Here is a 27,940-nt window from a genome sequence, read left to right as displayed (position 1 = left end):
GTTGCTGCGTGGTCTTCCTGAATCGGATTCAGTGTCTATGGCCCTGAATGGAAGATAGAGTTATGGAACTCTTATTGCCATTTAGTAGGGTGGCTATGAAGGACCTTAAAGGGTAACATTTGCAGGGAGCGTGCCTCACCCCTGATCCAGCCCGTACTGCCAAGCATCCAACTTTGCAAGGGAAATTGCAGCACACAGGCCTCCCCATTGGAAGACTACGATGACATGTGTTGTGAAGACAATGGCTGACGTGTAATATCCTCTGAGGTGTTGTGTGCAAAACCAGAGCAATGAATGGAGGAAAGGATCGTGAGGGAGGGGGTTTGGAAGGGAAGACTGCCCCGGTCCAGATCCCTATCAACTGGCAGCGCAAGGTGGATCCCAGTGGTGTCCACTACATAAGGTAAGACCCCCTCAACCACCTTTTTACAGGGATATAAGTAAGTGAACGCCCATAACCTGATGTCTTTGTGGTCCGCCTTGCGGCAATCATTTGATTTCATCTCGTTCCCCTGTAACCTGCAGCCCTAGTGGATCTGTGCTGTCGAGCCAAGAGCAGGTAAAAAACTACCTGCTCACAGATGGGACCTGTAAGTGTGGCCTGGAGTGCCCACTTATCCTTCCAAGGGTAAGGCTTCTTTCACCAGCTGGTGTTTTCTGTCAGTTGTAGCTTGAATGGAGTCCAAATGCAGCCGAAGATTAAGGGTGACTTTAGAGCACAGCGAGGGGGCTTCATTATTGGTAAGCTGGTGACCGGATGTACATGCATTTCTGGGGGAAGGCCTTGTGGTGCTGTTAGTTGGTGGAAAGTTACTTTGGGTGGAAGGCTGTTTATGTGGTATCCAGATGCATCCAGTTTATTTGTCTTCTAAGGAGGAGTTGGAAGCCAAGGTTTTTCAAGGTTGAAGACAAAATGTCAATGTTGTATTCAAATGCAAACGCAGAATGGGAATGTTTTAAGTTTGTTTTTCTCTCTCTCCGTCCTCAGGTGTTTAACTTCGATCCAGGAGCTGCGGTCAAACAGAGGACAGCGGAGGATGTGAGGGCAGATGAAGATGTCACCAAACTCTGCATCCACAAGAGAAAGATTCTGGCTGTAGAAACGCTACACAAGAGTATGGAGACACACCCGTCTCTGACCCTGAACAGCCCTGGGGGAGGTACAAGTATGTAGCACATTTTCCACCTCTTTAATCTAGACTGCCATTTGATGCCCCCCCCCCCATTACAAATATGCTGGCTATGTTATTGTAAGAAATCGAAGAACCATCCCATTTATATTCCCAGTTTTAAAAAACAGTTTTCTTATCTGCTTTACAGATGCAACAGCAATGGCCTCCACACATTCCACAACACAGCGAGCAATAAGGAATAGGCCCCACGAGGTGCTGTCCAACCCTGTGGTTCCTGATTGCAAGAACCCTTTCAAAATGATGATTGCAGCGGGCCAGCAACGGCACTACCCACAAGAGATGAGCGGCTCCCAGCATCAGGATCTCTACCCTGGATACCCCAGGCAGCAACGGCTTGGGAACGGCGAGCCGGGGCCCAAGTCTCCGTACCGTGCGGGCTACGGGGCCATGCTGAGTCCACCCTCCTCCAGCTCTCAGCTGTTTGGGGATGGCTCTCTGTCTCCCAGGACAGACTCTCTGGGCAGCCCAGATGGGTATCCTCGGAACAACCCCTGTGGCTTCCCTGGAGGCCACAGCCCAGGCCCCGGCTCCCTCCACGGCAGTAGCAGGACTCGCCTCTCCCCACCTACCATGCTCCTTCACGGCTCTCCTGCAGCCCAGCCATCCTGCGCTATGGCAGGGAGGACTAGCACGCCCCTCTCTCCCACTGCCACTGCCAAAAGCCCAGTCATGAACAAGCCCCGAGGGAACTTCCCTCCAAGTATGGATATGCCACGTATGCCGTTTCACCACAAAACACAGCCAGCCCCTCACCCTGGGCCCCCGCCAGCGATACCTCCTTCCTGTGCCCTCCAGAAAAAGCAGATGACCTCTGAAAAAGACCCTTTAGGCATCTTGGACCCCATCCCCAGTAAGTCCATTGGTCAGAGCTCCACAAACTCCAACACCTCCAACTTCCAACCTAGTATCCACTCTCAGGTACCAATGATGAATGTAAACATCCCCCCTGCCATTGTCCCTTTGCCCAGCAACCTACCTTTACCCTCAGTCAAGCCTGGGCCGATGGGCCACTCTCAAAGGACTCAGCAGGCCACCGCCTCCATGTCCCCCTCCCCTGTCACCTCCCCAGTGCACATGGCAGGGCCGGCTCTGGGCAGGATGGAGGCTTCACCCCACCGCTCGCGGTCCTCCTCCACCTCCTCCGACCACGGCAACTTCGTCATGCCCTCGGGGCCCCAGGCTCCAGGCGGTGGTATGAAGGTTCCTCCTCGCTCCCCCAGGTCTGCCATGGGCTCCCCCCGTCCTGCCATGCCCTCCAGCCCCTCAGCCAAGCCCGACGCACTCCACCAGTACAAAGACATGCCCAGCCAGCTTCTGTCTGGGATGAGTAACACCATCAGCACCCAGCACAATCCCATGTTCCCCCCCACCTCGGGCACCAGTGCCCCCCAGAAGGGCCACCCAGGCCTGCTGGGGATGCCTCTCAACCAGATACTGAATCAGCAGAACGCTGCCTCCTTCCCAGCGAGCAGCTTACTGTCAGCAGCAGCCAAAGCACAGCTAGCAAATCAAAACAAACTGAGTGGCAACAGCAACAGTGGTGGAGGTGCTGGCCTGGGGGGCGCAGATGGCCTGGGGAGTGGGGTGGGGGGTGGGAACACGGGCGGTAACAGCGGCAGTGGTCATCCGGGCCCTTTGGGCGCCATTAGGAGCGCGGAGGGGCACAGCACTTTAAACCCCATGCTGCCCCCCAACTCCACTATGCTGCTGACCATGTCTGAGGGCCAGAGCGGAAGGGCCGCTCTCCGGGACAAGCTCATGGCCCAGCAGAGAGACCCTCTCCGCAAGCGCAAGCAGGCCAACAGTACCCCTAACCACGACAGCATGGTCTATAACATGCTCAACAAGCCCACCATGGGAGGGCCCATGCCCAACGGCCCGGCAGAACAGCTGAGGAAGGCGTCCCGGCTCGGGGGCCTACCGCCCAACACTTCCATGGCCCAGCTGCTCCAGTCTATGAGCTGCCAGAGTTCCCACATGGCTGGGAACCACCGGCCAGGGCCGGCCGGCCCAGGTCAGATGCACTACAGCGATGGGCACATGGCTCCAGCAGTTTCGCAGCAAAGTTTCCTCTCCCAGCAGAGACTCCTCAGCCAGGGGGATGGATTGCACTGCCAGACCATGGACCCAGGAGGCCACAGCCAGTTCCCAGGGATGATGAGCCAGATGCAGGCTGCATCGCTAGGGAACTGTGGCCCTCTGGGGCCTGGTGGGCCCGGAGGCCCAGACAGCTTGTCTCTGGGGCAGCCCAACATCAACCCACCTCCCTTGTCCCACCCAAGCCACCACCCCCAGCAGCAGAACCTCCTCCACAGCACCCTGGGTCATACCAACCAGTCGGCTATGGCCGTCAACAGCAACGATAGGAGCTGTGGCCAGCCTCTCTCTAATCCAGGTAAGGGCCACTGAGAAGGGTATTATGTTCTTCACAGTAGCCTCACAATCACTTTCAGTGTCAGATTCAACCCATTTATGTGGGTGAATCAAATAGTTTCACACTGGAATGGGGCTAAGTCTTCTGTGGGGTAGTTAGTTGGCAGTGCTTGTGAAGAATATAATTTTCTTAAGGTTTCCCAATGCTTTGCGTGGAAGAGGAGATGTTGCCCGTTTACATTTTGAGACCAGGCTTAAGAACACATCGATGGTGCCGTCTTCGTTTTGTTAATGCACCAGCTCAGTTTCAGATCAACACGAAAATAGGATCTGCCTCCCTCGTTAAGAAAGGAAAGGGAAAAAAAACACAGCCCAGATATACTAAAAAGCTTTTCTGAGCTAGTTGGTAGCTATAGTAACGGTGGGTCGTGAATGGAGCTGGGAGAGCAGCCTTTGAAGGGTTTTAGGCCCTACGTGTCTGTGGTTTGACATAACTGAATAGACTTTTTTTTTTTTTTTCTCCCTCTTTCTGCCAGCAGTGTTGAATGTGACTGTATTTGGCTCGTGTAGTCTGTACATCTCAGTTTCGTAGACTAAACGCCATTGAAAATATGTGGGTAAGCTATTCCTTCAGAGGTGCTGCTAAGTTCAGTCTTCACTCTGCGTCGTTGGTCCAGGCTTCATGTCTTTGGTGGAGACATGGTTCCATTTCCCTCATGCCAATGCTAGGATCGATCCACCGTTTCAAAAGGTGTACTTTCATAAACAGCGAGGTACACCTACAACCAGTAGTGTAGCTAAACCATGGCTGTAGCGCTCTGAAAATGGACTCTGATCTGCCCATCTTGGTCACATGTTTCCCTTAGCTCATGCCCACAGCCCCTCCCTCCCTCTGTCCCCTGCATCACACCACCAGCCAGCCAGTCCAGCATCAGGCCCTGGCTCTGACCTCCTCCCCTGGCCTGTTAAATCATGTCCCTCAAACCCCCAGCCTCCAGGCTGCTGCCCCGAAAGCCTCAGACAGCACCACCAATCATCACGCGGTTACCATAGTAACTTCCCCGGCAACCACCATCGCTATATCATAGCGGGTGGTCTCAGTGGCTGATCCCCGGCTGCTGGCCGTGCAGGAAACGAGTGAGGTGAGAGAGGAAGAGGAGGAGAGAGAGAGAGCTTAGCACGCAGCTGCCCAGCTAGGTCTCTAACTCTGCAGCACTGCACCAGCTGGCCCAGTCACCTCCCAGCTAGTGTGGCCAGCCACAGGCCGTATCCCACACAAACACACAGACACATTTCCCCTCTCTCCATCTCTCCCCTTTATCTCCCCTTTGCCATTCTCCGCACATTTTCCACCGTGGTGACAAAAATGGTCCAAAAAACGGATATTCTGACTCCATGATATTCTGCCAACGTCTTATTACGTCACCATAAAACAGGGAGTATGTTGACATTCAAACATTGTGTTCGATGACATGTTCACTTTCGCTCCCAAACAGGTGACCCGACGTCCCTCAACTGCGGTATGCGCAGCCCCCAGCTGGGCAGCCTGCAGCTCCACCACAGTGGGGGGGGTGGGGGTGGTGGTGGCCAGGTGTACCAGCACCACGGCCAGGCCCAGCACCAGTCCCTCCACCACCAGAGCCTGCAGGGCCTCCCCAGGTTTCAGGGCTCCCCGGCCTACTCTGAAGTCCTCTACCCAGACTGCAGCTCCTCCTCCAACTCTATGGCTTGTCTCTACCAGAACTACCAGGTCTGTACCACAGCTATCGATTTTGCTGTTTCATTTGACTCAATAAGTGCAATTTTGCCGTTCGATTTGACCCAACAGCCTCGATGCTCAATCTGTTTGTTTCAGGTGTGTTTACCTGACAATGTTCCTGTCCCCCAAACTCAAATGAACTCCCAGGCAGGGATGGCGTCCCTTACCGAATCGCAGGGCATGCTCTCCCACCCGCAGTTTGGTGAGGGGCGGGGGGAGCGGCCAGGCCCAGGCGAGGGGCCGCCCCCGGGGGTGTCGGCCTCTGACAGGCTACCGGCAGGTGGCGGCGGCGGCGAATCGGTGGACGCCATCTACAGAGCGGTGGTGGACGCCGCCAGCAAGGGCATGCACGTGGTGATCACCACCACGGTGAGCGGCACCACAAACACCAGCCCCGTGCCCGCCCTCAGCGCCATGAGTGCCTTCACTGCCTCCATAGGGGATCCGGTCAGCCTCCCCGGTGCGGCCATCCACATGCACAGGGGCCACCAGGAGGCAGAGGCAGCCCTGAGCCAGCAGCACAGACCCAGGCAGGCCAGGCCAAGCCTGCCCCAGAACAACCCAGAGCAGGGCAAGAGCACCGGTGAAGGGCCAGAAGCCCATGACTATTTCCGATCCCCGGGCTGCGGCACCCCCAGAGGACAGTGGGAGGGGGAGGCTCACTCGGGCCTGGACGGCCACAGCGCCTCCTGGGGGGGGGAAGAGTTCCTGGAGTGCTCCACCCAGGTGAGGAGCAGCCCCTGCATGGAGCGTCCGGGCAGCCTGGCCCCCGCTCCCCCGTGTCCGGCTGATGGCTCCCAAGACCACGGCCCCCCCCTCCTGGACGACGGCTTCCGCTTCAACGCCTGCAGGACGCCCACCATCAACTACAAGGAGCGCCTGGAGCAGATGGTGGAGCGCTGCGCCCACATGAACGGCGGGGCCCCCTTCTCCGTGAGAAGCTACGGAGACAGCCTGGGGCCCCACAGGCAGGAGCTGACGGGGGACGACCAGTCTCCCAGCTCCTCCACCAGCCTGGAGGGCCCCCTGGCCAAGGAGTACGGCCACTACAACGGCCACTTCAACGGCTGCACGCCCAGCCCCTCCGACACCAAGAGCCTGAGCAGCGAGGAGGACCTGCGCCACCCGGACTCGCCCTCGTCCGAGCTGCTCCAGTACCGGCCCAGGAGCTTCAACATGAGGGACCTGGTGTGGGGCGGCTTCCCCTCCTGGCCGGGCAAGCTGGCCGGGGAGGAACAGGTGCACAACACCAGCTTGCAGCTCCGAGACCAGGGCAAGGTGAGCTGGAATCTAGTGAGGAGAATCACTTCGCTGTGTCTGTGAAAATGGTGTGCGGTTTGAAATGTACAGTATTTGATTTGTTTGCACTCAGCAGGGACTGATATTCGATTATTTTCCTTTTTGCGTCTGGCTAGTGAAGGAAGAAACACTAGAACGGTGTGATGATGTTGAGGCTGACGTTCTGCTCTTGCTTGTTTCGCCCAGGTGGAGCCTGAGAAACTGAAGACACTCACTCATGACCTGGAGGCACTTGAAAGAGCCACGAAACGGAACAGAAGGTAAGCTGCCATCAAACGAATACTAAAATCCTTGGTGTTTTCTTCTCCTGCCTTGACATCCAGCTCTTATAAGGACAAGCATCAGCGTACAGAAACAGGATACTCTTGTGTGTATGCTGTGGTAAAAAGAATAATGTAATCCCCTCAGTAGTCCCCATCCAGACCAGCTCCAGTCTGGTTGCTAGGGTGAGGTGAATAGCACTGACCGCAGGCTCACCTGGCTTGTGCTCTGTGTGTGACTACACAGCAGCTGCCCTGCCAACCCACCCTTAGCCCCCCCCCACCCCCAGCTCGAAAAGTTAACCACAGTCACTGCTGGAGATTAAAAACCAGCGCTTGTTCATCCTTTTTCCTCACCTTAGGAACCCTCACTTCCTCCTAGAACTCTCCATCTCCTCTCCTCTCGTCTGCATGGAGGAAGTTGTGGATTTGTTAAGTGATAGTCTTCTAAGCCTATAGAATTCTTCCAGCTAGAATTTTCGCATTATAATCAGAATCAGAATTCGGTTTATTCGCCATGTATGTTACACAAACACGGAATTTACTGTGGCAGGAAGGTGCAGACAATAAACATATACGGATCTTAAATTAAGAATAGAGGGTTGTAAAGTGTCCAATGACCTGTGTGTCGTCTGTTGTGACATTGCTTGTTTTTTTTCCACCAGAGCTGGGAAGTTGAATAATCACTTAGAAGCTGCTATACACGAGGCCATGAGTGAGCTGGACAAGATGTCGGGCACGGTGAGAACGTCTCTCTCTCTCCAAACCTCTCTCTCTCTTCTTTTACTCTCCTTTTCCCAACCCTTGTATCCCCCCCCCCCTCCTGCTCTGCTCCCCCCCCCCTCTCTCTCTCTATCTCGCTCTCTCTCTATATATTTTCAGTGTGTGCACTTCCCCACCAGCTAAGCTGAGCAGAGACAGCCAGAGGGCCTGTCTTTGTGTCAGCAGGGAGTTGCCAGTCAGAGGGTTACATAAACACACCGCAGCACCCCTCAACCTGTGCCCGCGGCCCTGCCGGCGCACATCTCATCAGGCCACATCTGAGAGGGAGGCCTGGCTCTGGGAGATAGCATTAGAGTGATAGCATTTACTGTTACTATTACTATTGACATTTAGCAACAAAAGGAAAAACTGGTTTCTCAAGCTACATCGATTGCATGCCTCTCAGATGCATACTCTTGAGCTGCTGAAGGGAAATGTATGGCGCACTTTATGGAATATGACCTAATGGTAGAAATCCTCTGTTAACAGGTTCATCAGTTACCTTCGAGAGAAAAGCAGGTGAAGCTGCCCAAGCCCAAGAGAAGAAAGATCTCCAGATAACATTGAATGCATGGTTCTAAGAACTATACTCAGCCTTGGAACAACGTTCACCAAGCCTTGTGCCGTTTGAACCCTACCAGGTGCTACAATATGGATAGTGGTACATTCTTGTTCCATTTATTCCCTGACTGACTTTGAAGGTGCTGGAAAAGCCAATCACAAATACAGTTTTGAAACTGTAAGCAACGATTGCAATTTGTCTACAGCTCGCTGAATAACTATTTTTTGTTAGAATAAGATATTAAACAAAATGAAAAAAAAAATCTTACATTTAAGAAAATAGACAGTCCAAATATTTCTGATACATTTTCAATATGTATATAGATAAAACGGAAATTTCATGATATTAAGAAAGTTTGTAAATATTGTACAATAATGTCATGTACAAGCGTACTTAATGCACATTTTATCTTTTATTGTACAAAACAAAACAGAGGTGTACCAATGTCTTGGTTTTTATTCGGTACACAGTCACTGAGACTGTATGCATAGGGTAAAGCTTTTATACAATTATGATTATACCTGCTGTTTTTGTATCAAACAGCAGGTGAACTGGCATGATGTTACCCCTTGAAAAATGACAGCCACTCAACACAAGTAAGCGTTCGTTTATGTTCAAACAGAATGAACTTTACCAGCCGAACGTGTCTGTGCTTCTAACTCAACTCACCCAACTGCAGGCTACATTGGAGTCGAAGACCATTCAGCTGTTGCAATATGATTTTGTGTTCATCCTTCTTATGATTTTCAATTATTATTATTGTCTTGCCAGTTCTCCTGAAGATAGAGTAACCATCCTGAAGAGTACTGTACAATATAGTATGCGACCTAAGCCTAGATTGTGAAGAAAAAAAAACACTAACTGCCTATGTTTTCAGAAATGGTGAAATAATTTCTCAATTGGGGGCCTTAAAATGTTTTTATTTTTGTTTGTTTAATGTTATAACTTATTCATGTACAGTATTTCATATTTATTTGTAAGCTTTACAATATGCTAGATGGCAATAATACTACCAAGAGTTAAAAGCTCAAGCCTTATATGTGTCTGCGTTTTTTACACGGGAATAATCTTTGTACAGTGTTCTGTTAGCAGTTAACATCAATATTCCTTTATTTAAAAGTCTGCTTTTTAACACATGACCTTGTTTTTACAGATCTGCTAGCTAATTGTTGCAGCAGAAGATTGCTAAAATGGCCACAACTGATAGCTTATTGGTTCCTTGCAGAACGTTTAGTATTTAAATAGAGTATTGATATCTTGCCTGGACATGTAAGTCCAGTCCATGACGGTCCAAGAATGCAGACAGACGTCAGCTTCAGAAACTGTATGGTTAATTATGACAATATTATAACACTATTTCAGACAGTTAGTTAGGATAGTTAAAACATCTGTGGATTTGTTGAAATTAACGATTGTGCATCATGAAGAAATTCTTACCTGCCCCTAGAGACCTTGGCTTTCAGTGTTCTGTTAGTGTTAAGTGGAAGCAAAGATACTAATATGACATGAGGTTATCACAAAACTACAGTGGAATAGAGGTTGTACATGATTGTGCAATCAGTCTAGCTACTGTAATATGTGTTTTTCTGTAGTTACAGAGCATTTCATTCACTACACACTTGTCAAGTGCAATACAAAGTAGACAAGGGTTACGCATTTCAGAGGGTTTCCATCCAATGATGGGCTCGTTCACAGTTGTTTTGATGCAGAATACACTTTCTTACGTTGTTTTCTCAAACTACTGTAACTTCAAGCAAGAAGCGTTTCCCACTTTTTTGTTTTCAAGATGATACCTTGCCTAATCAAGATTTTTTAAATGGGGATGTCTGCAGTCAAGAGAACACGTGTTCTTTTGGTAAAGTCCATTCTGACCTTGTAACACTAAGACCCAGTAACGTCCCGGTGTTAATTGTTTTGTTTGTTTTTCTCAGTTGAAAGTATTCACACGCAGGTCAGCAACAAAAAATGATTTTTTTTTCCTTCTTCAAATGATCAGTGTAGTCTTCATTTTATTTTCACTGAGATTGTGCGTGTGTGTGCGAGTATGTGCAGTTAGTTTTATTTTGGATATGCCAGTGAGGTTATTGTTTTACCTTGTGTTCCATTACCTTTGCTTGCTCTTTGAACTTTGTTTTACAAAAATGTTGTTGTCAGGGTTGTATTCAACTTGTAATTAAGTATATATTTTCTCACTAATATATACTTTACAAAAATAGACTTTGTGAAGTATGATGTGCACTTGATCTCACTTGTTGCGTTGGTGTGTGTTAGTAATAGTTTATTGGAGTCCATAATTTCTAATTGTTTGGATTTTTATGATTTGTGTAACCAGATGTTTTTGTAAATATTGTGAACATTACAGGTCATGCAGTGATGTAACATTTGAACAATGTTGCACAGATGTTTAAGATATTAAAAACTGGTCACTCTTACTTGAAAACTTGATGTCAAATTTGATTTTTTTGACAGCTTAGAACATTTTCTTTGGTTTCTTTGCTGATTTGTGTTTTTCCTTTATTAATTCAATGCTCACCTCTAGTGGTGAAGTGAAAAATCACAAGAAACAAGTCTCACACGTATGCTATGTTTTGACACATTTTCCCAGTAGTCCTTCAAAATCATCAAATTAGAATGTATGCTGTGCTGTAAACCGTATGGGTTCATGTGTAGGCTCCATATTTATCATATTTATTTATTTTTGTAATGTGTTCTATAAATGGGACAGACTGGAAGACAAGCTCACGGTTCTCATACAGAACTCTTGCTCCTCAAGGCTGTTGGGACAGCACATACACACCATGAACTGGGGTGAATGATGAGACAGCAGATGGCTCTATTGCAGCATAAAATACACAAATTAGTACCAGCTAGCACTGGCCTGATTAAATGGGTAGCAATAAACATAGTCTTGGGCACATTATTAAACAGTTTGCACATAATAAGCCAATTCTCTGTTGGTAAAAATGGTTATTAAAGTTCTATTTCAATTGTTAATAGTCTAACGTTTTGAATTCAACTCTTGTATTCAACTGCGCAAAGGTTGAGAGTTTATAGTGATGACCAGCCCAAGAGGCGGAGGGAGTGATACAAGAGTGGTGCTGATGCAGGGCGGTGAACGCGCGCAAGATCAGGATGATGCGGTTTCTGAACTCGGGGCACCTTATGTAGGCTTCTGAATGGACATCTTAAGCCGCTCCCTTCAATACAGACTTGATATCTACTGCCAGATTTTAGACGGAGGCTTTTATTTTACCTCTATAACGTAGCCTAATGGACAACTGCAGATGATCTGCCCATGCCTCTGCCCAGAAGGCGAGAGGTGCATCGATGAAGGACGTTTTATCTGACGCTATTCAACAGATAAACACTAGCAGAATTGGCAGACTAGGTCGGCTTTAAGTTTTTTGCTGTGGCTTTTGCTTATCCGCAAAGACAGACATGGCGGACGCAGCCGAATGCGGTATCAAAGTATTGTGCCGATTTAGGCCATTAAATGAATCCGAAATTACAAGAGGAGATAAGTACATTCCTAAATTTAAAGAAGAGGACACCGTGGTTATAACAGTAAGTTAATTGGCCCTTTTCATCTTAAATGGTGTAGCCTGTTTCATTGCCTATTTAGCCTACATTGCCAACGGGAATGGCGTAAAACCAACTTCATCATCAAACCGATGCAGCGGAAATCTGCGGTGCTCATATGAACTCTCCCCACGCACAAACGACACGAAAGGTTATGCAGCCTAATTTGAGTTTTTAAATTTTCCTTATCCGTAGGCTATAGGATTGTCAAACCATTATTGTTGTTTTGGCTGCGCAGCACCTGCATCGGTCTACTGCAGTTGACAAGATCAATCCTATAGAAATATTGCATAGGGCCAATGCATTGAGGTGTAGTTTGGACTTCAACAATGCTGCGGTATTCCGCTTTGCTGAATTTGCATTATGTGACATTAATGACATTCTGTTGTGCATTGTCACCTGTGGCGATGTCAACACAGGCTAGCCTTGATATCTTTACTGTTTATTTTGAAACATTGGGGTTGGCGAAATATAATAGGCCTTTGACAGTTATTTCCATTTTGGAAAAGGAAACCCTCACAGGACACGATTTTAATCTATGTTTAAGCAGTCAGCTTGTTGCTGTACAGTCGACTGTAGGTCGTAATTATCTTATCTGGTGGGAATACGGAACTGTTTGTTGGTTAGATGGTGACATCCACACCACCTTGTTGTTTGCCTCATTTCAGCCAGTTAAATAGGCCTACATATTGCGAGGCTACGCGTTATCTTTAAATACATTGTCGAAATATCTTCGAATACAGTATTTTTGGACAAATACACACATTTAGCACAATTACTCATCTGTACACTGTGCTGTACATTGCAGCACAGTAGTCTTTCTCTCAGCTCTCCTCCAGTGTATACATTATTTATGTAATTGTATCTGTAAATATTTCAAGTTTCTAAAGCATAACACAAATGAGACACCTCAGGGGTTCTTTTTGATGACTGTGAATGTGATTGCGTTGATGCAATCACATTTGTTTTGGACAAAGAGAGGCTTCTGTGCAAGACTGCTGGGAGAGACATCTCCTGTTGCCCCCGGAGATGTGCTGACAGACTTGTTACGAAAGGCCTGGGTTTCTCCTGGGAGGCTTTTGCTCCCATTACAGTGTAATCCTGAAACAATATTATGATGTTTCTAGAACCATCCACTTGTGTCTGTTTGCCTGCTTATCTACCTGTCTGTCTGTCTCCTTGCCCTGCTGTATGTCTCTGTGATTCACCATTTGCTTTGTTTTGGACAGAGCAAGCCATATGTCTTTGACCGCGTCCTTCCCCCAAACACTGCCCAGGAGCAGGTCTACGATGCGTGTGCAAAGCAGATTGTTAAAGGTAGGCTGAGTCGATGTCCTCTGGCCCTGGCGTGATCCATCTCCCTGCTGATAAGTGTTTCAGCTAAACCATGTCCCGTGGTTGTGTTCACACAGACGTCCTTGGAGGCTACAATGGGACCATCTTTGCCTATGGGCAAACGTCCTCAGGGAAGACACACACTATGGAGGTGAGCTCCTTCGTCCTGCCCTACTGTTCAACAGGGGGACCTGTAACTGAGATATTGTATGCCATTTAAATGTGGATGTGTAGATAGGATAGTGTTCAAGGACAATTTAAGTGTAACATCCAGTATTTAGACAAATGTTGAGGCAGGTTTTGGGGATAAATAGTGTCACCTAGAGATTGTGGGTCAAGGTTCATCAAGGCACCTTTGAGAATATAAACACTTTTCACCATGACTCACCTAGTCAGTCACTCTGACAGCATTCAAAATATTGGATTTCATTGGAGCAGGCCATTTCAAAATGGTCTTACTCAGAGATTAAGGATTCATTTGGAGTAAGTTTATAGCGTTCCAAGGATATTTTGAGCACTATGGGTCTCATTTGTCCTCAAGTTTAAAGAGGCATTAAGTACATCAGCACCGGCAATAAGGAATCATTGGCTAGTAACCTAATACACAAAATGGATAGGAGGGGGATGGACATTGTGTTAGTCACTGGTGATGGGCATGCTTGGTACCATGCTGTAACCCCCCACCTCTACCCCACCTCCACCCCACCCCAGGGTAAGCTCCATGACCCCCAGCTGATGGGCATCATCCCCCGCATCGCCCATGACATCTTTGACCACATCTACTCCATGGACGAGAACCTGGAGTTCCACATCAAGGTAAACACTGCAGGTTCAGTTTGGATCCAAAACTCTTGTCTACAGTATGGCAGCGTATATTGTGATAACAAACATTGTCTCACTTTTCATTTCTTAAGGTCTCATATTTTGAAATATACCTCGACAAGATCAGAGATCTGCTTGATGGTAAGAAATGGGGCGGATTTCGATGTTTTCATGTTCAAAAGTGTGTGTGTGTTTGTGTTAAAGAGAACACCTTTGTTTTCTATTTTTAAGTTTCAAAGACCAACCTTGCTGTACACGAGGACAAAAACAGGGTGCCCTATGTCAAGGTAAGGAAAACGTTGCTCCAGAAACTTTCTCCATCTGGTTCAGAGGGTCACCGCTGATGAAGCTGTGGTGATCTTCCAGGGCTGTACAGAGCGATTCGTCTCCAGCCCGGAGGAGGTCATGGACGTCATCGATGAGGGCAAGAATAACCGACATGTGGCAGTGACAAGTACGTGCCCTGTTAACTTGTCAGCATTTCGCACCCAGACATACACACAGTATATACCTTCTCACCTGTGCAGTCAATGCTGCGTAGTTCACTTTTGTACGCATTAAGCAGAAGGCCTCATTGTTGCGTTGTTGCAGACATGAACGAGCACAGTTCCAGGAGTCACAGCATCTTCCTGATCAACATCAAACAGGAGAACATCGAGACGGAGAAGAAACTGTCCGGAAAACTCTACCTGGTTGACCTGGCAGGCAGTGAAAAGGTAAGGCAGGCCATACAAGCGTACAGGACAGTACATTTAGTAAAAACACGACTGTGTGCCATCGCCCGGGTTTGTCAGTTGAAGGTGCTGATACAGGGTTCCTCAGCCAGGCGCTGACTCGGTTTTATGTCTCCTGAAGGTCAGCAAAACTGGGGCGGAAGGAGCCGTGCTGGACGAGGCTAAAAATATCAATAAGTCCCTTTCGGCGCTTGGGAACGTCATCTCCGCTCTGGCTGAGGGCACCGTAAGTTCTTAGTTCTAGTATCTTAGATACTCCGTCTGCGAGGAATGAGGAGGGCTCCTCTGCACCCTGTTCTTGTTTTGCTACGAGTCTGAGCTCACAGATGTGTCTCCTTGCTAGAAAACCCACGTGCCGTACAGAGACAGCAAGATGACCCGCATCCTGCAGGACTCCCTGGGGGGCAACTGTCGGACCACCATCATCATCTGCTGTTCCCCCTCCGTCTACAACGAGGCGGAGACCAAGTCCACCCTCATGTTCGGACAGAGGTGAACGCCCCCCCGCCCCACTACCTCCACCCCCCTGTCTCCTTTTCCTTTCTCCTCTCTACAAAACTAGTTAACGTCCCTCCATTCCTGCCATGACAACAGCATAGAAACTGTAGAGCAAGGTCAGAGATACACTACATGGAATGGTATCTGTAGCAAAAATCATCGCGATTATGAGCCTGTACACAATTAAGAATGAAAGTGAGTACCTATTATAAAGACAAGCTCTCTTTGAGGTAATTCTAAACATTAGCCTACTCCAACTCCACTAATCTGGTGGGGCCTAAGCCACTAAATGTGTAATTGTGCCATCGTAGCTATTAGCATGCTAATGACTGTGAACCACAGTGAAGACAACCCATTACTTACCACACAAACTAGCCACTCTAAGGTAATATTATCCATGTCTGTTATGTCTGTTCATATCATCGAAGAGCCCTCCTAAACTGATGGAGATAAATTCATTCAATCAACATGTCTCCAGTAGATTATGCAACCATGACAACCTAGTTAGCTGAGTGGCTGGGTGATCCCTGAGCTGGACTTTTATTGTAAGAAGGCAAGCAGAGACTCATTAGTCTCCCCCCTCCCCCCCTTCTCCTTTCTGTCCTCCTCTCTCCTCTGAGCTTCACTGCAGCTCTGCAGCCGCTGTAGGTCACATGGTATGACAGTGCAGTAGAGCGCACCACAGCACAGTGCTCTGCTCCAGGGAGACCTGCTACTCTGTCTCCGCCAGCACGGGCAGAGCAGAGCCGTACTGTTTGTCCTCTGTGTCCTCTGGCACAGATACACGCACAGCACTCTCATGCAGTAGACACACTCGCAGCACTCTCATGCAGTAGACACACTCGCAGCACTCTCATGCAGTAGACACACTCGCTGCACACTCATGCAGTAGACACACTCGCAGCACTCTCATGCAGTAGACACACTCGCAGCACTCTCATGCAGTAGACACACTCGCAGCACTCTCATGCAGTAGACACACTGGCAGCACTCTCATGCAGTAGACACACTCGCAGCACTCTCATGCAGTAGACACACTCGCAGCACACTCATGCAGTAGACACACTCGCAGCACACTCATGCAGTAGACACACGCACAGCATACTCATGCAGTAGACACACTCGCAGCACACTCATGCAGTAGACACACTCGCAGCACACTAAGCAGTAGACACACTCGCAGCACACTCATGCAGTAGACACACTCGCAGCACACTAAGCAGTAGACACACTCGCAGCACACTCATGCAGTAGACACACTCGCAGCACACACACTCGCAGCAGACACACACAGCTCTCTCGTCGGAGACGCAGCAGAGAAACAGAGAAAAGCGTTTTAAAGAGAGGGGGTGGGTTGAGGTGGCGGGGTGGCGGCGAAGGGTCACTTGCTAAGCTGAGGGTGTGTCCGGGGTCGTTGAGAGATGACAAACCTTCTGTTTTCATCATCTGGAGACTGAGCTGAAAAGGTCAGGGCTTGATTATGCAAGCACTCATCAGGCACACACCAAAGAGGGACCTAGAGGAGGAAGTCAGGAGAGGTGCAGACAATCAGTGGCACCTGACAGGGAGTCAGGTGGCTGAGTGGTTAGGGAATCTGGCTAGTAATCTGATGGTTGTTGGTTCGATTCCCGGCTGTGTCAAATGACGTTGTGTCCTTGGGCAAGGCACTTCACCCTACTTGCCTCGGGGAGAATGTCCTTGTACTTACTGTAAGTTGCTCTGGATAAGAGCGTCTGCTAAATTATTAAATGTGTAAATGTAAATGTAAATCACAAGCTCCTACTGTCACCCGGTAGTTCACTAGTGGATGAGCGACCTGCCACAGATAAACCCAGCCTTGAAGCACCAGTGGAAAGGCCTGTTTCCCATACCACCTCCAAGGTTCTTCATAATGATGGTAATGAATGTATTAGAAAATCTAATCTGCTGGATCGATCTGGATTGGATCTGTGGCCAAACCCCAGGCCTTGAGAAAACTCTTATCTGAGTGTTCCTTCTAACTTCCTTCGTCCTAACCCCCACGCAGGGCCAAGACCATCAAGAACACCGTGTCTGTGAACCTGGAGCTGACCGCCGAGGAGTGGAAGAAGAAGTATGAGAAGGAGAAGGACAAGAACAAGAGCCTGAAGAACATCATCCAGCGCCTGGAGATGGAACTCAACCGTTGGAGGAACGGTAAGGAGCAGTGGAGTGTTCCAGAACACTGGAAACGAGGAACTGGGAACACTGGGATGCATTATTATCACTGACATAGCTTTTGACATTCCCCAAATTGGCAGCAACAATGGCTTACACACACTAATACACACACATACTGCAGCCTCACAAAAGTTGGCCACCAGACCAGTGTCACATGTTGCGTGTGACTTGAACAAAACCACTCTAGTCATGCAGTAGCCTACCGTCACCGTGCGAGACCAGAGCGTTGACCCCTGACCTCCCCCCCTCTGTCTTGCTTCCGGGTCCCAGGTGAGAACGTTCCGGAAGAAGAGCAGCTGAGTGCCAAGGACCAGAAGAACCAAGAGCCCTGCGACAACACGCCCGTCATCGACAACCAGGTCCTGGCCAGCAGCGCCGTCTCCAGTGAGGAGAAGAGCAAGTATGAGGAGGACATCAGCAACCTCTACAAGCAGCTGGACGACAAGGTGGGTCGGCCCAGGTCCAGGGGTGGATGTCGCCCGACATGGAGGGCGACGCAGCAGTTACGGTGATGACGTCGTACGACGATTAGACCTTGAAATGTGTATGATCATTGCTTATTTGTTCTTTCCCAGGACGATGAGATCAACCAGCAGAGTCAGCTGGTGGAGAAGCTGAAGGAACAGATGCTGGACCAGGAAGAGGTAACTGCAATAGCTCAACAGCGCCACCTTGCAGTTATATATTAGTACTACATGTACCTATACTTAGAAGAGCACTACCGGATGTTTTAGTAGTAAGAATGCATTTGTATGTCTATATTCCTGTGTGTGTGTGTGTACTTGTAGCTGCTGGCGTCAACAAAGTTGGACTACGTGAAGGTGCAGGACATCCTGACGCGCCTGCAACAGGAGAACGAGGCAGCCAAGGAGGAGGTGAAGGAGGTGCTGCAGGCCCTGGAGGAGCTGGCCGTCAACTACGACCAGAAGAGCCAGGAGGTGGAGGACAGGAGCCGCTCCAACCACCAGCTGACAGAGGAGCTGGTCCAGAAGACCGTGAGTGAGAGGAGACAGGGGAGAGGATAGAGAGGAGAGACTTGTTTTGGGGACCTGTGTGAGAAGTCTAAAACGACCAAAAGAATGTTTGTGATGACATTTGAAATGGCATTTCATAGAAGGGATTCGGTCTATTCTATGCTATGTTTGACACAAACGGAACTTGTATGGTAATTCAAGTGTGTGTGTGTTTGTGCCAGGCGGTGCTAGTGGAGGTGCAGAGGGAGCTGGCTCATCTCCAGGAGCTCAGTGGTCACCAGAAGAAGAGAGCGTCTGAGATCCTCAACCTGCTGCTGAGGGAACTCAGCGATATAGGGAGCATCATCGGCGCCAACGACGTCAAGATGGTACACACACACACACACAAAGACACACACCAAACCTCAGACCACAGATAGATACATACATGCACTTACAGACACACTAACCGACCCACAGAACGCAGACAGATGTAGACACACATGGGCACACGCCTACAAACGTTCCTCCATTTTGTGAAGCAAACAACACCAACACACTTTCTTTGTGTCCAACAGACTTCCGAGGGGAACGGTAACGGGGTGGCTATGGAGGAAGAGTTCACCATGGCCCGTCTCTACATCAGCAAGATGAAGTCAGAGGTCAAGTCGCTGGTCAACCGCAGCAAGCAGCTGGAGAGCGCACAGGCAGACACCAGCCGCAAGATGCAGGCCAACGAGAAGGAGCTGGCCTCCTGCCAGTTACTCATCTCCCAGGTAACCAGGAGGGTCTAAGCCAAGCATACAGTACATACATACAGTTGTGTGTAAAAGTGCTGGGCCATTGTGACGGATCTCATTGATCCCACCTTGAGTCCTGACCTGAGCATACCTGACACTGTGTGGGATCGGTTGGACAGGGGAAAGAATAAAATGTGTCAAGGTCAAAAGTAAAAGAATGTCAAAAACTACATGAAGCTTGGATGAATACTTATTTGGGTTTACTTCAATATTCTTTTGTGTTTTTAAAGAAAGTCAGTATTTTGTTCATAGAAGTTCAGATACCACAGTTAAGGTTTGGTTTTCTAAATGACCATGACATGCACAGTAGATATCCCAAATGTGCTTTTTCAAATATTAGGGTATATTGTGTGTGTGTGTGTCCTCCCATGCTACGGCGACATTGCAGCACCAGGCGAAGATCAAGTCCCTGACGGACTACATGCAGAACATGGAGCAGAAGAAGAGACAGCTGGAGGAGACCCAGGATGCTCTCACAGAGGAGCTGGCCAAGCTCCACGCTCAGGGTGAGCCTTGGCCGCAGCACCTGCTGCACTCTCCCACAGCACCCAGGACCGTTTCACAAGGCCTCCAACGTCGTAGTCATTCTCTGCTATGACCCGAGGGAGGCGTTTACACTGTGTGGTCAGCTCATCACTCTGCTTGTGATTCTAAGATGGCTTCTGAGTGCCCTAGGTCTCAGACATCCGTTTGGCTCTCGTACTGTGTCTCGCACTCGGCGTCGTTATTAAATGCACCAATCACTGAAATGGATTGTTGTTTTCTCAGAGAAAATGCACGTGGTGTCGGATAAGGAGAAGGAGAGCATGAGCAGGCTGCAGGGAGAGGAGGATATCAAGGTAAGCATGTGTGTGCGTATGTGCATGTACAGTATGGGTGTGTGTGTGTGTGTGTGTACGTATGACTGCACGTACAGTATACAGTACCAGTCAAAAGTTTGGACACATTGAATGGGAAAATGTGTCCAAACATTTGACTGGTACTGGATGTGAGTGGGTGTAAGTGTGTGTGTGGGCGGGTGTGTGCGTGGCTGCGTGTGGGTGTGCGTGGGCGGGTGTGTAACCTCCTCTGGTGGGCCCTCACACAGAAGACCCTGGAGGAGCAGATGGAGTGCCACCGAGAGGCCCACCAGAAGCAGCTGTCTCGCCTGCGCGACGAGATTGAGGACAAGCAGAGGGTGCTGGACAAGCTCACCGAGTGAGTGGCGCAACCCATCAGCTCTGAAGGCGTCTGATTTCCGGCACGCCTCCATGTGCAAAGAAAGTTGTGACCGGGATGTCTATTGCACGATGGTAGCACAGAATGCGTTCAACAAATGCGAACTCTGCTTTAGGACTTACCTCTGCCTTCCCACCTTTCTGCCCTTCCGTCCTTCCTCCCCTCCTTCCCTCTCTCCCTCTGTCTGCTGTCCTCTTTCTCACTTGCTTTCTCCCCAGTCTGAACCAAGGACTACTGCTGGAGCAAGAGAGGATGATGTCTGATTATGAAAAACTCAAAGCAGAGGAACAGGAGAAAGACGCCAAACTTCAGAACCTTGTGTAGGTATCCCTTGACCTCGGATCTAACTCAAAATCTTCGTTTTTCTTTTGAATTCTTTCCTTTCTATCTCGAAACCATTTGATGCTAGTTCCAATGGTCTGGCTTCTTTATTGTTGTAGTCAAGACATTTGTTCATGTATTTGCAACCTTGTTTGTTTTCTGTGCCTCAGGCTCCTAAATGAACAGAAAGAGCAGGCTCAGGAAGACCTTAAGGGACTGGAGGAGACTGTGGTATGTCACCGCTTTGGGATTCGTCCATTTAGAAAGTCCTTATCGACCATAAGTTCTCTAAACTCTTTTTTTCCCCACAGGCAAAGGAGCTGCAGACTCTGCATAACTTGCGCAAAATCTTTGTACAAGACCTCACAACACGCGTCAAGAAGGTACATATGCATGTTCTACAACATGTCATGTTCTACAACATGTCACATATTCTAGGCCATGTCACACAAAATAACATTATCTATTCGAAAAATGCTATTCATGGTGATGGGTCAATCATTGTCCTAAGCGGATGTTTGTAGGTTCTCAGTTGACTGACTGCTGTGTGCTCTGCATGTGTTCAGAGCGCCGAGCTGGACTGTGAAGATGGAGTGGGCAGCGCCGCTCAGAAACAGAAAATCTCCTTCCTGGAGAACAACCTGGAGCAGCTCACCAAAGTCCACAAGCAGGTAATGTCACACTGAATCATCCCTCCCTTGGCTACATGTGAACTGCCAAAGTTCGTGAGATCAAACAAATATGGCCACCTATTGGTAAATAAAACATAACAAGAAGATTTCTCAAAATGAATGATTTAAATCTGTCGACTGCTCTAATACATGTGATGGTATGCGTGACTGACTGTGTATCTGCATGCGAGTGCAGCTGGTCCGTGACAACGCAGACCTGCGCTGTGAACTGCCCAAGCTGGAGAAGCGTCTGCGGGCCACGGCGGAGCGGGTCAAGGCCCTGGAGAACGCCCTGAAGGAGGCCAAGGAGAACGCCATGAGAGACCGCAAGCGCTACCAGACGGAGGTGGACCGCATCAAGGAGGCCGTGAGGGCCAAGAACCTGGCCAGGAGGGGCAACTCTGCTCAGATCGGTGACTATGTGTTTGAATTATCTACCCTGGTTCAGCTGTGGGAGCCGTCCTGATATCCAGTACAGCTTGCAGGGTATCTATTAATGACTGGTGTTGCCTTGTCTGTCTGTCTGTCTGTCTGTCTGTCTGTCTTCCAGCTAAGCCCATCCGCTCAGGACACCACCCTCTGTCCTCCCCTACTGTCTACAGCCACCAGTACAACCACAACAAGTAAGGTTGGGGGGAGTGGCACCCACCCAGGCTTCCTTAGTGACGGCTTGGTTTAACATTGATGGCAGAGCATGGGGATAACTGTTGGTTGTAGTGCACACATATGAACACTAGAGGTCAGGAGAGCTTCGTTTCTTGGACTGACAGGACTGGCTGCTTTGATATCCAGAAAAAAAAGCACCCTGGATTTGATGAATTTGTATCTAATTTGTGGATATTAATCAGTCCTTTGTTCCTCCTTCCGACTGCAGATAGACCCAGGACCTGCATGTACAGAATACCTCATAGCTGAACCACCTTGGCCCCCTACCTACCTGCACCCCCCTGCCTGTTCTTGGAACGCCAACCTGACTGTCTCATCTTTCACTGACTGGCAGACAAACCTCCTCCTCACCTAACTCTTTCAGCTCCTGTATATATTTACATGATACAGTACATATGGCCATGCAATGTAATCGCGTACTGCATTAACTGCTTTGAGAGCTCTCCAAGTGTACTGTAGTAGATCTACAGGGGTTGTTCTTGTGAAGCGTCGAAATGCACCTGTAAAAAAATAGCATTGGCATTTGAGCTCCATCTGCACTGTGTTTTTGCATTAAAATAGCTTATCAATTATAATTTGCACCTTTTCCGCGCTCGCTTACAATAGATATGTAGTTATGGTCTCTGTTATCATTTTCCAAAGCTTTTTGTCTGTTTGGTATTGCATAGTCTCTTTCATAGTCTGTTGCATAGTCTGTTACCTTCATGATACATAACAACTTCCTTGAGAGAGAGGGGCACTACTAGCTTGATCATTCAGAGTTAGTGGTAAGTAACAATGTTTGGCATGAATTGTCAGCATTAGTTACAATACAGACCTGTCGTTTGTGATTTACTGGTTTAGTAATACCTTTTACTTTTGAAATTGATAGAAATACCACACTGTACCAAGGGATACCATGGGATGATTTATTGGGAATTTTCTTAGGTGTAGGGTTAAGGTGTATGGTACTGTCTTCCACCTGCAGCTGAGATGCTGATCAGCCAATCGGATGTCCCTGCAGTCAGACAGGAGACAGTACACTGCACTCTCAAAGCAAAGCAAAGTTTTTTTACATACAGACCTAGAACTTTCTCTCACAGTATGGCACGAGTAATATGTGAACTGATGTTCGACCAAGCTGCCCACTGCAGACAGTAGCAGGCTTTGGCTTAACCTGCTGACCTTAGTGCCTTTAGAAACTCTTGGAGACTTTTTGACACACAGTATTGTTTGTTTCTGACTGACTGAACAACCCTTTGAGCCTTGATGAAAAAACGAGAAGAAATCTTAGTGGCTACATGCAATGGAGAAACGTGCCCTCTCTCAGAAATGACCCTCAGAGTTTAATATGTTCCTACATTGCTTTACATGTTATTGTATTTCAGCATGTTCTTGGGTGTACACATTATTTTAAATGTGCTCATCTGCAAATGATAGCAGTTATCATGGCTGGACTAATTATTTATGGTTGTATGGTTTCTGTATCTAGCATTCAGTTGTTACAATGGACAATGCTGTTGAACATGGATGGCTTCAGAAGGAATATGGTACGCCTGCTGTACTTGACTGATAATGACAATTACTGTATAAGTGCATGTTGTATAACTCATTTTAAATGTTTGAATTAGAGCAAATAAAGATATTTAACTTTATCTAGTAGTGGTAATGTATTACTGCTAATAATCTTGGGGCTGTCCTTTTTTTTAAATAACTTTCACCTGAGGTTAACTGAAATACAGATGCAGACAATGTACTTGGTAAAGAGCAAACTACCACAAATCCAAACTAAACCCAAATCTGGCCTTCTTCCTTCTCCGCTTGATTATCTTCCTGACATGTCCTCACAGGTACCACCAGACCAGTTCACTATGACATCACCATGGAGATGACACTTAGACACATCCCCACCAAAAAGGGACTCTAAGCCCCAGAGATGCTTGGATTAGTGGCCACGATTTAAGCAAATAAATCTGATCTCTGTTTGCCCTTGGAGATCCTGTATGTGATGTCTGTTTTAAAAGCAGGATCTGTTTTGAAAGAAAACACACTGTTCTTGGAGGAAATGTGACCCGACCAGGCCGGAACCGCATATGCTTTTCTTTGAATGAATAACAACAGATTTTTGTCCCTATGTTCAGGTGGGCAATGGCATGAATAGACCAGTGTATTGGCAACGTGAAAGACAATGGTGGCGTTTGTATACGTAGCTACAGTATGGTGTAATTTCAAACTCTGGTTTCCATAAATAATAGATTTATTTTCTGGTACAGGTTGAACACGTATTCCTTACATGTTAGGCTCCAATTCATATTTGTTATTATTAAGCTAAACTTAATATGCAGAAGTAATGTTCTAAAGTTTCTGTCTTCAATGCTGAATAGCATGGTCAGTGAGTGACCTTTAAAGGGTATCAGAGCAGGTGGCATCCATTGTGTTCAGTTTGAGCCGTTTTGATTGCCTAGCCAGAGAACAGACAGAGCATGCATGGATTCTTCAATCACTAAGGCCTCTCTCTCTGAATGAAGGAAATGTCATTGAGTAACTGCAGAAGAGATCCTACCTGATTGCTGGCCAGCCTCCCAAATGCCCAAGCTGTCAGGCTGGAAAAATGCCACTAGGGCCTTCACAAAAGTACCGTTCTGTTTGCGGAATGTAAGCCCTGGATACCTGAAACCCATTGTCCCCAGTCCCTTTCTTGGTCCCCCTGTTATCTGAACAAAAGCCCAATAAAGGCATCATGATTTCCTGCCTAGAAGGGTGCACAAAGAAAGGCCTTGTTTGGGGATTCTGGTGTTCATTTTATGTGGGGCTGCCAGTGTGACAACCAAGGGGAAAACCAGACTCCACTGCCAATAGCAATGACCCAGAGGCTGGGGTCTCACCCAGATTGTAATGAAGGGACAGGGTCACCTGAGAGTGACAGAAGACGAGTTTAGGAATATGAGAGGAAGGTGAAAAGACAATGTGTCCGAATTTGTCACAATGGTCACAAGAAACATTGTCTGGAACATTGTCAACAAGTAAATATCCAAAAAGCCAGCAAGACGATGGGTTTTGGAACGCAGTTACTTATTTCATGGAATTAGTCGATAAGAGAAGACCACTGATCGGTGTGTGTCAGTCTGACAGTGATTTTTCATTTGCTTTCCCAGGCGAGGAAGTGTCAGTGTCAGACAAACGAACACTGCTTTAACCTTTGGAGGCAAGCCAATCGGAACGCTGTGAAACTCCTCCTCATCCCTTTACATACTGCTTCTACAGCAAACTCCACACACACACAGACTGATCTGGGAACAAGTGTGCTCTTTTGACATTTAAACATCATGTCATACTGGCTCATCCTTCTCCTGCTGCATTGAGCAATGGAATCTCAAACACGGTGATTGTGATGGAATCTTGAAGGACGTTTTCTTGGCCTGAGGAGAACATTGGTGAAAAGGAATGCTTGTACGGCACTGACTATCTTTTAGAGCTTTTGTCCCACTATGGCAGAAACGCTTCTAAAGAACTGACTGGCCTCCTTGAGCCAACAGCAAAAAAATATTTAGTTTTGCATGAGCAGGGCTTCATTCATTTACATTTAAATTACAAGGACAACATACTGAATCTCTCCTGCGCCTGATGAACAGCAGTTCTCAACCATTCTTTTTCTTTTTGAAGTCCACTTGATCTGATGAAACACGTTCATAGACTGCAGACTGTCGCCTCGTAAACAACTGGACAGCTGAGAGCTACAAGTGTCCTGACGTTCAAACCACTTTCTCAGCTCAGCACATGAAACCTGGGAGACACACTGGCAGCCCGCCGAGGACTTCCTGGGAGAAACTGTTTGCTGTCATTCCTTCATTCCAGGGGGTGTGTCTTGTAAGGTGCTGCTGAAGGGTCCGACATGACAGATCGGACATCTGCCTGCCGGGCAGGGATCACGCTAGTCCACATGCTACCAAAATATCACTGTTTGACAAGAAACTGTCAGTATACCATTGCATCAGTCATTCCTGTGTGTCTCACACTGGAGATTCCATGTCTGGAGGGTTCAAAGGGTCAGCTCTTGACTTGATGGGTCCGAGAAGACAAATGTACTCCCCCTTATGCTGGGTAGTATATCTAGTATTCTTGCTTACAGCTTGGAGAAGACATTGTTGGAATTGTCCTCAAGGTCTCTCACCATGTCACCAAAGATACACTAGTAACAATCATAATGTATGTTGTGTTGCTATAGTATCAGCACCTATTCCCCATACAAAAGTTGCCTAATTGGAAATGTATGAAATTACAGAATATATAAAGTTCAGAATATGTTTAATGTTTTGTAGGCTCCCTATGCCTACACTGTACACACAGGGCCATTTCAGTCCACATAGACCTTTCAGAATTGGATGTTTGTGTACTGTTGTGTGGTATTTCACTACATTTGCAAGATTAACATTCCCCTATCAGCCGGGGGTCACTGTACTAATTGGTCATGATGTTCTGAAGGGATTCCAACACTTTTTCAGCCTTGTTGGTTTCAGGACTATAAGCAGGGTCCCAAAAGGCAGTCGCAACCCCAACATGGGCTGAGGGGAGCAAACTGACTGATCAGGTGAAACAAGCATGGTTTTCTTCTTTGAAAAACTACAAGTGAGGCCAAATGAAAAACATGATTAGGTTGAAATTCAGCTAACGTCTGTATTTTAGTGCAAAACGAACTTATTTATATTATTTAGCAATCACACAAATAACACAACCGTCATAGTTGGCCCCTTCATGATACACGGCGAGCAGTCATCCTCCGTGTCTACTTACTGTGGCTGTGACTGGGATCATAAAAAGGGAATAAAATGAACTGACTCTGCATTCCACCGGGTTGCTGATGACAGGCCCCAGGAGCGTTCTGTGCATGTGCAGGGATAAAGTGAGAGGGACTGATACAGCCGGAGCAGAACACAGATGAGACGCTTGGTCTTCGCTCACTGGCCACCAAGCCTTTGCTACAGTAACAGTCGCTTTTTTCACCCACAGATATACAAACAAGCAGGTGCATCAACACATACACACATGCAAACACAAATAGACTTGACTGATGCATGTACATTCATGCATGCTTATCTACAAACAAATAAACAAACATAATTCATAATGGATGCTTTTAGTTCTGGAACGTCTGGAACACAGTTTGGTTCGTTAGGCAGCAGATGCCAACCATGCAAACCATCTGACCTGCTTTTACGTTTCCATTTTACATTGTCATTTAGCAGACGCTCTTATCCAGAGCGACTTACAGTAAGTACAGGGACATTCCCCGAGGCAAGTAGGGTGAAGTGCCTTGCCCAAGGACACAACGTCGTTTTGCACAGCCGGGAATCGAACCAACATCTGATTAATAGCCCGACTCCCTAACCGCTCAGCCATCTGACCCCCCTTTTAACCATCACCATGTGTCATTATAATAGAAAAGTACTGTTTCTTTAATTGTCTATTTAATTGTCAGCAAGTAGAGCAAATACATATGTATAAAACATAAAAAAACATCAGGGTATGGTACAGTCTGTACTTAATGTAGCCTACAACTATTATATTATTTCTTGACGGAAAAATGGGTTCAGATGTTCACTGCATACCATACATAGTTCAGGACTTTCACTTTTGCCCTCTCTCTAAAATAGTTCGTCTGTCTTGACCGACATGACATGGGTCACTGCATGCATTGTTGCCATGTTCATCACGTTAATGTTTCCTGAGTTTTTTCCCATGACGTTTCAAAAAAATCTTTGTAATGGATAAACTGCTCACATTCTATACAGTCATCCATAGTACCCAGAGGAATGTTGCATTTTACGATGGCCTAGACTAGAGGAAGTCATAATTTCGTGCACAAACTGACACAGTTTATTTTGCCCTGCCCTTGCTCACACTTTAATTAATTCACTTGAAGTTTAAAGTATACAATGTTACTTCACATGTAGACTCAC

The 27,940-nt window shown here is 47.6% G+C and overlaps 2 protein-coding genes across 3 annotated transcripts; both read left to right on the top strand.

The window, feature by feature from the left end:
• The first annotated feature begins 290 nt into the window (after positions 1-290).
• Positions 291-10,632, top strand: LOC136966069 (methyl-CpG-binding domain protein 5-like). Of its 2 annotated transcripts, none has more exons than XM_067260436.1 (9): positions 291-403; positions 526-628; positions 989-1,166; positions 1,321-3,588; positions 5,063-5,316; positions 5,473-6,603; positions 6,811-6,884; positions 7,550-7,625; positions 8,136-10,632. In XM_067260436.1, exons 1-9 carry the CDS (start codon positions 291-293, stop codon positions 8,205-8,207), a joined length of 4,269 nt encoding a protein of 1,422 aa, XP_067116537.1. In that variant the 3' UTR covers positions 8,208-10,632. The 2 variants fall into 2 exon arrangements, with proteins under 2 accessions (XP_067116537.1, XP_067116536.1); XM_067260435.1 differs by having other exon boundaries at positions 5,422-6,603.
• Positions 10,633-11,397: 765 nt separating this feature from the next.
• Positions 11,398-23,610, top strand: LOC136966068 (kinesin heavy chain-like). Its single transcript, XM_067260434.1, has 26 exons — positions 11,398-11,772; positions 13,017-13,104; positions 13,200-13,273; positions 13,834-13,938; positions 14,037-14,085; positions 14,176-14,231; positions 14,311-14,398; positions 14,536-14,660; positions 14,800-14,904; positions 15,022-15,170; positions 17,203-17,351; positions 17,646-17,821; positions 17,951-18,019; positions 18,164-18,370; positions 18,571-18,717; positions 18,907-19,104; positions 19,517-19,634; positions 19,897-19,967; positions 20,216-20,325; positions 20,565-20,666; positions 20,838-20,898; positions 20,979-21,050; positions 21,234-21,338; positions 21,535-21,751; positions 21,889-21,961; positions 22,213-23,610. The coding sequence occupies exons 1-26, from the start codon at positions 11,647-11,649 to the stop codon at positions 22,214-22,216; spliced, it is 2,844 nt and encodes a 947-aa protein (XP_067116535.1). The 5' UTR covers positions 11,398-11,646; the 3' UTR covers positions 22,217-23,610.
• Positions 23,611-27,940: the final 4,330 nt, after the last annotated feature.

This window comes from Osmerus mordax, chromosome 22, assembly GCF_038355195.1.
Source record: "Osmerus mordax isolate fOsmMor3 chromosome 22, fOsmMor3.pri, whole genome shotgun sequence".
NCBI classification, from domain to species: Eukaryota; Metazoa; Chordata; class Actinopteri; order Osmeriformes; family Osmeridae; genus Osmerus; species Osmerus mordax.
The sequence above is the reverse complement of the archived record's forward strand: the minus strand, read 5'-3'. Positions and strand labels throughout refer to the sequence as shown.

Excerpts from the sequence above, each read along its gene's own strand:
- LOC136966069 (XM_067260435.1), top strand. The coding sequence starts at position 291 with ATGAATGGAGGAAAGGATCGTGAGGGAGGGGGTTTGGAAGGGAAGACT. Across the intron at positions 404-525 it reads AGTGGTGTCCACTACATAAG|CCCTAGTGGATCTGTGCTGT; the intron begins GTAAGACCCCCT and ends TGTAACCTGCAG. Across the intron at positions 3,589-5,062 it reads CCAGCCTCTCTCTAATCCAG|GTGACCCGACGTCCCTCAAC; the intron begins GTAAGGGCCACT and ends GCTCCCAAACAG.
- LOC136966068 (XM_067260434.1), top strand. The coding sequence starts at position 11,647 with ATGGCGGACGCAGCCGAATGCGGTATCAAAGTATTGTGCCGATTTAGG. Across the intron at positions 14,399-14,535 it reads CCGACATGTGGCAGTGACAA|ACATGAACGAGCACAGTTCC; the intron begins GTACGTGCCCTG and ends GCGTTGTTGCAG. Across the intron at positions 19,635-19,896 it reads GGCCAAGCTCCACGCTCAGG|AGAAAATGCACGTGGTGTCG; the intron begins GTGAGCCTTGGC and ends TTGTTTTCTCAG.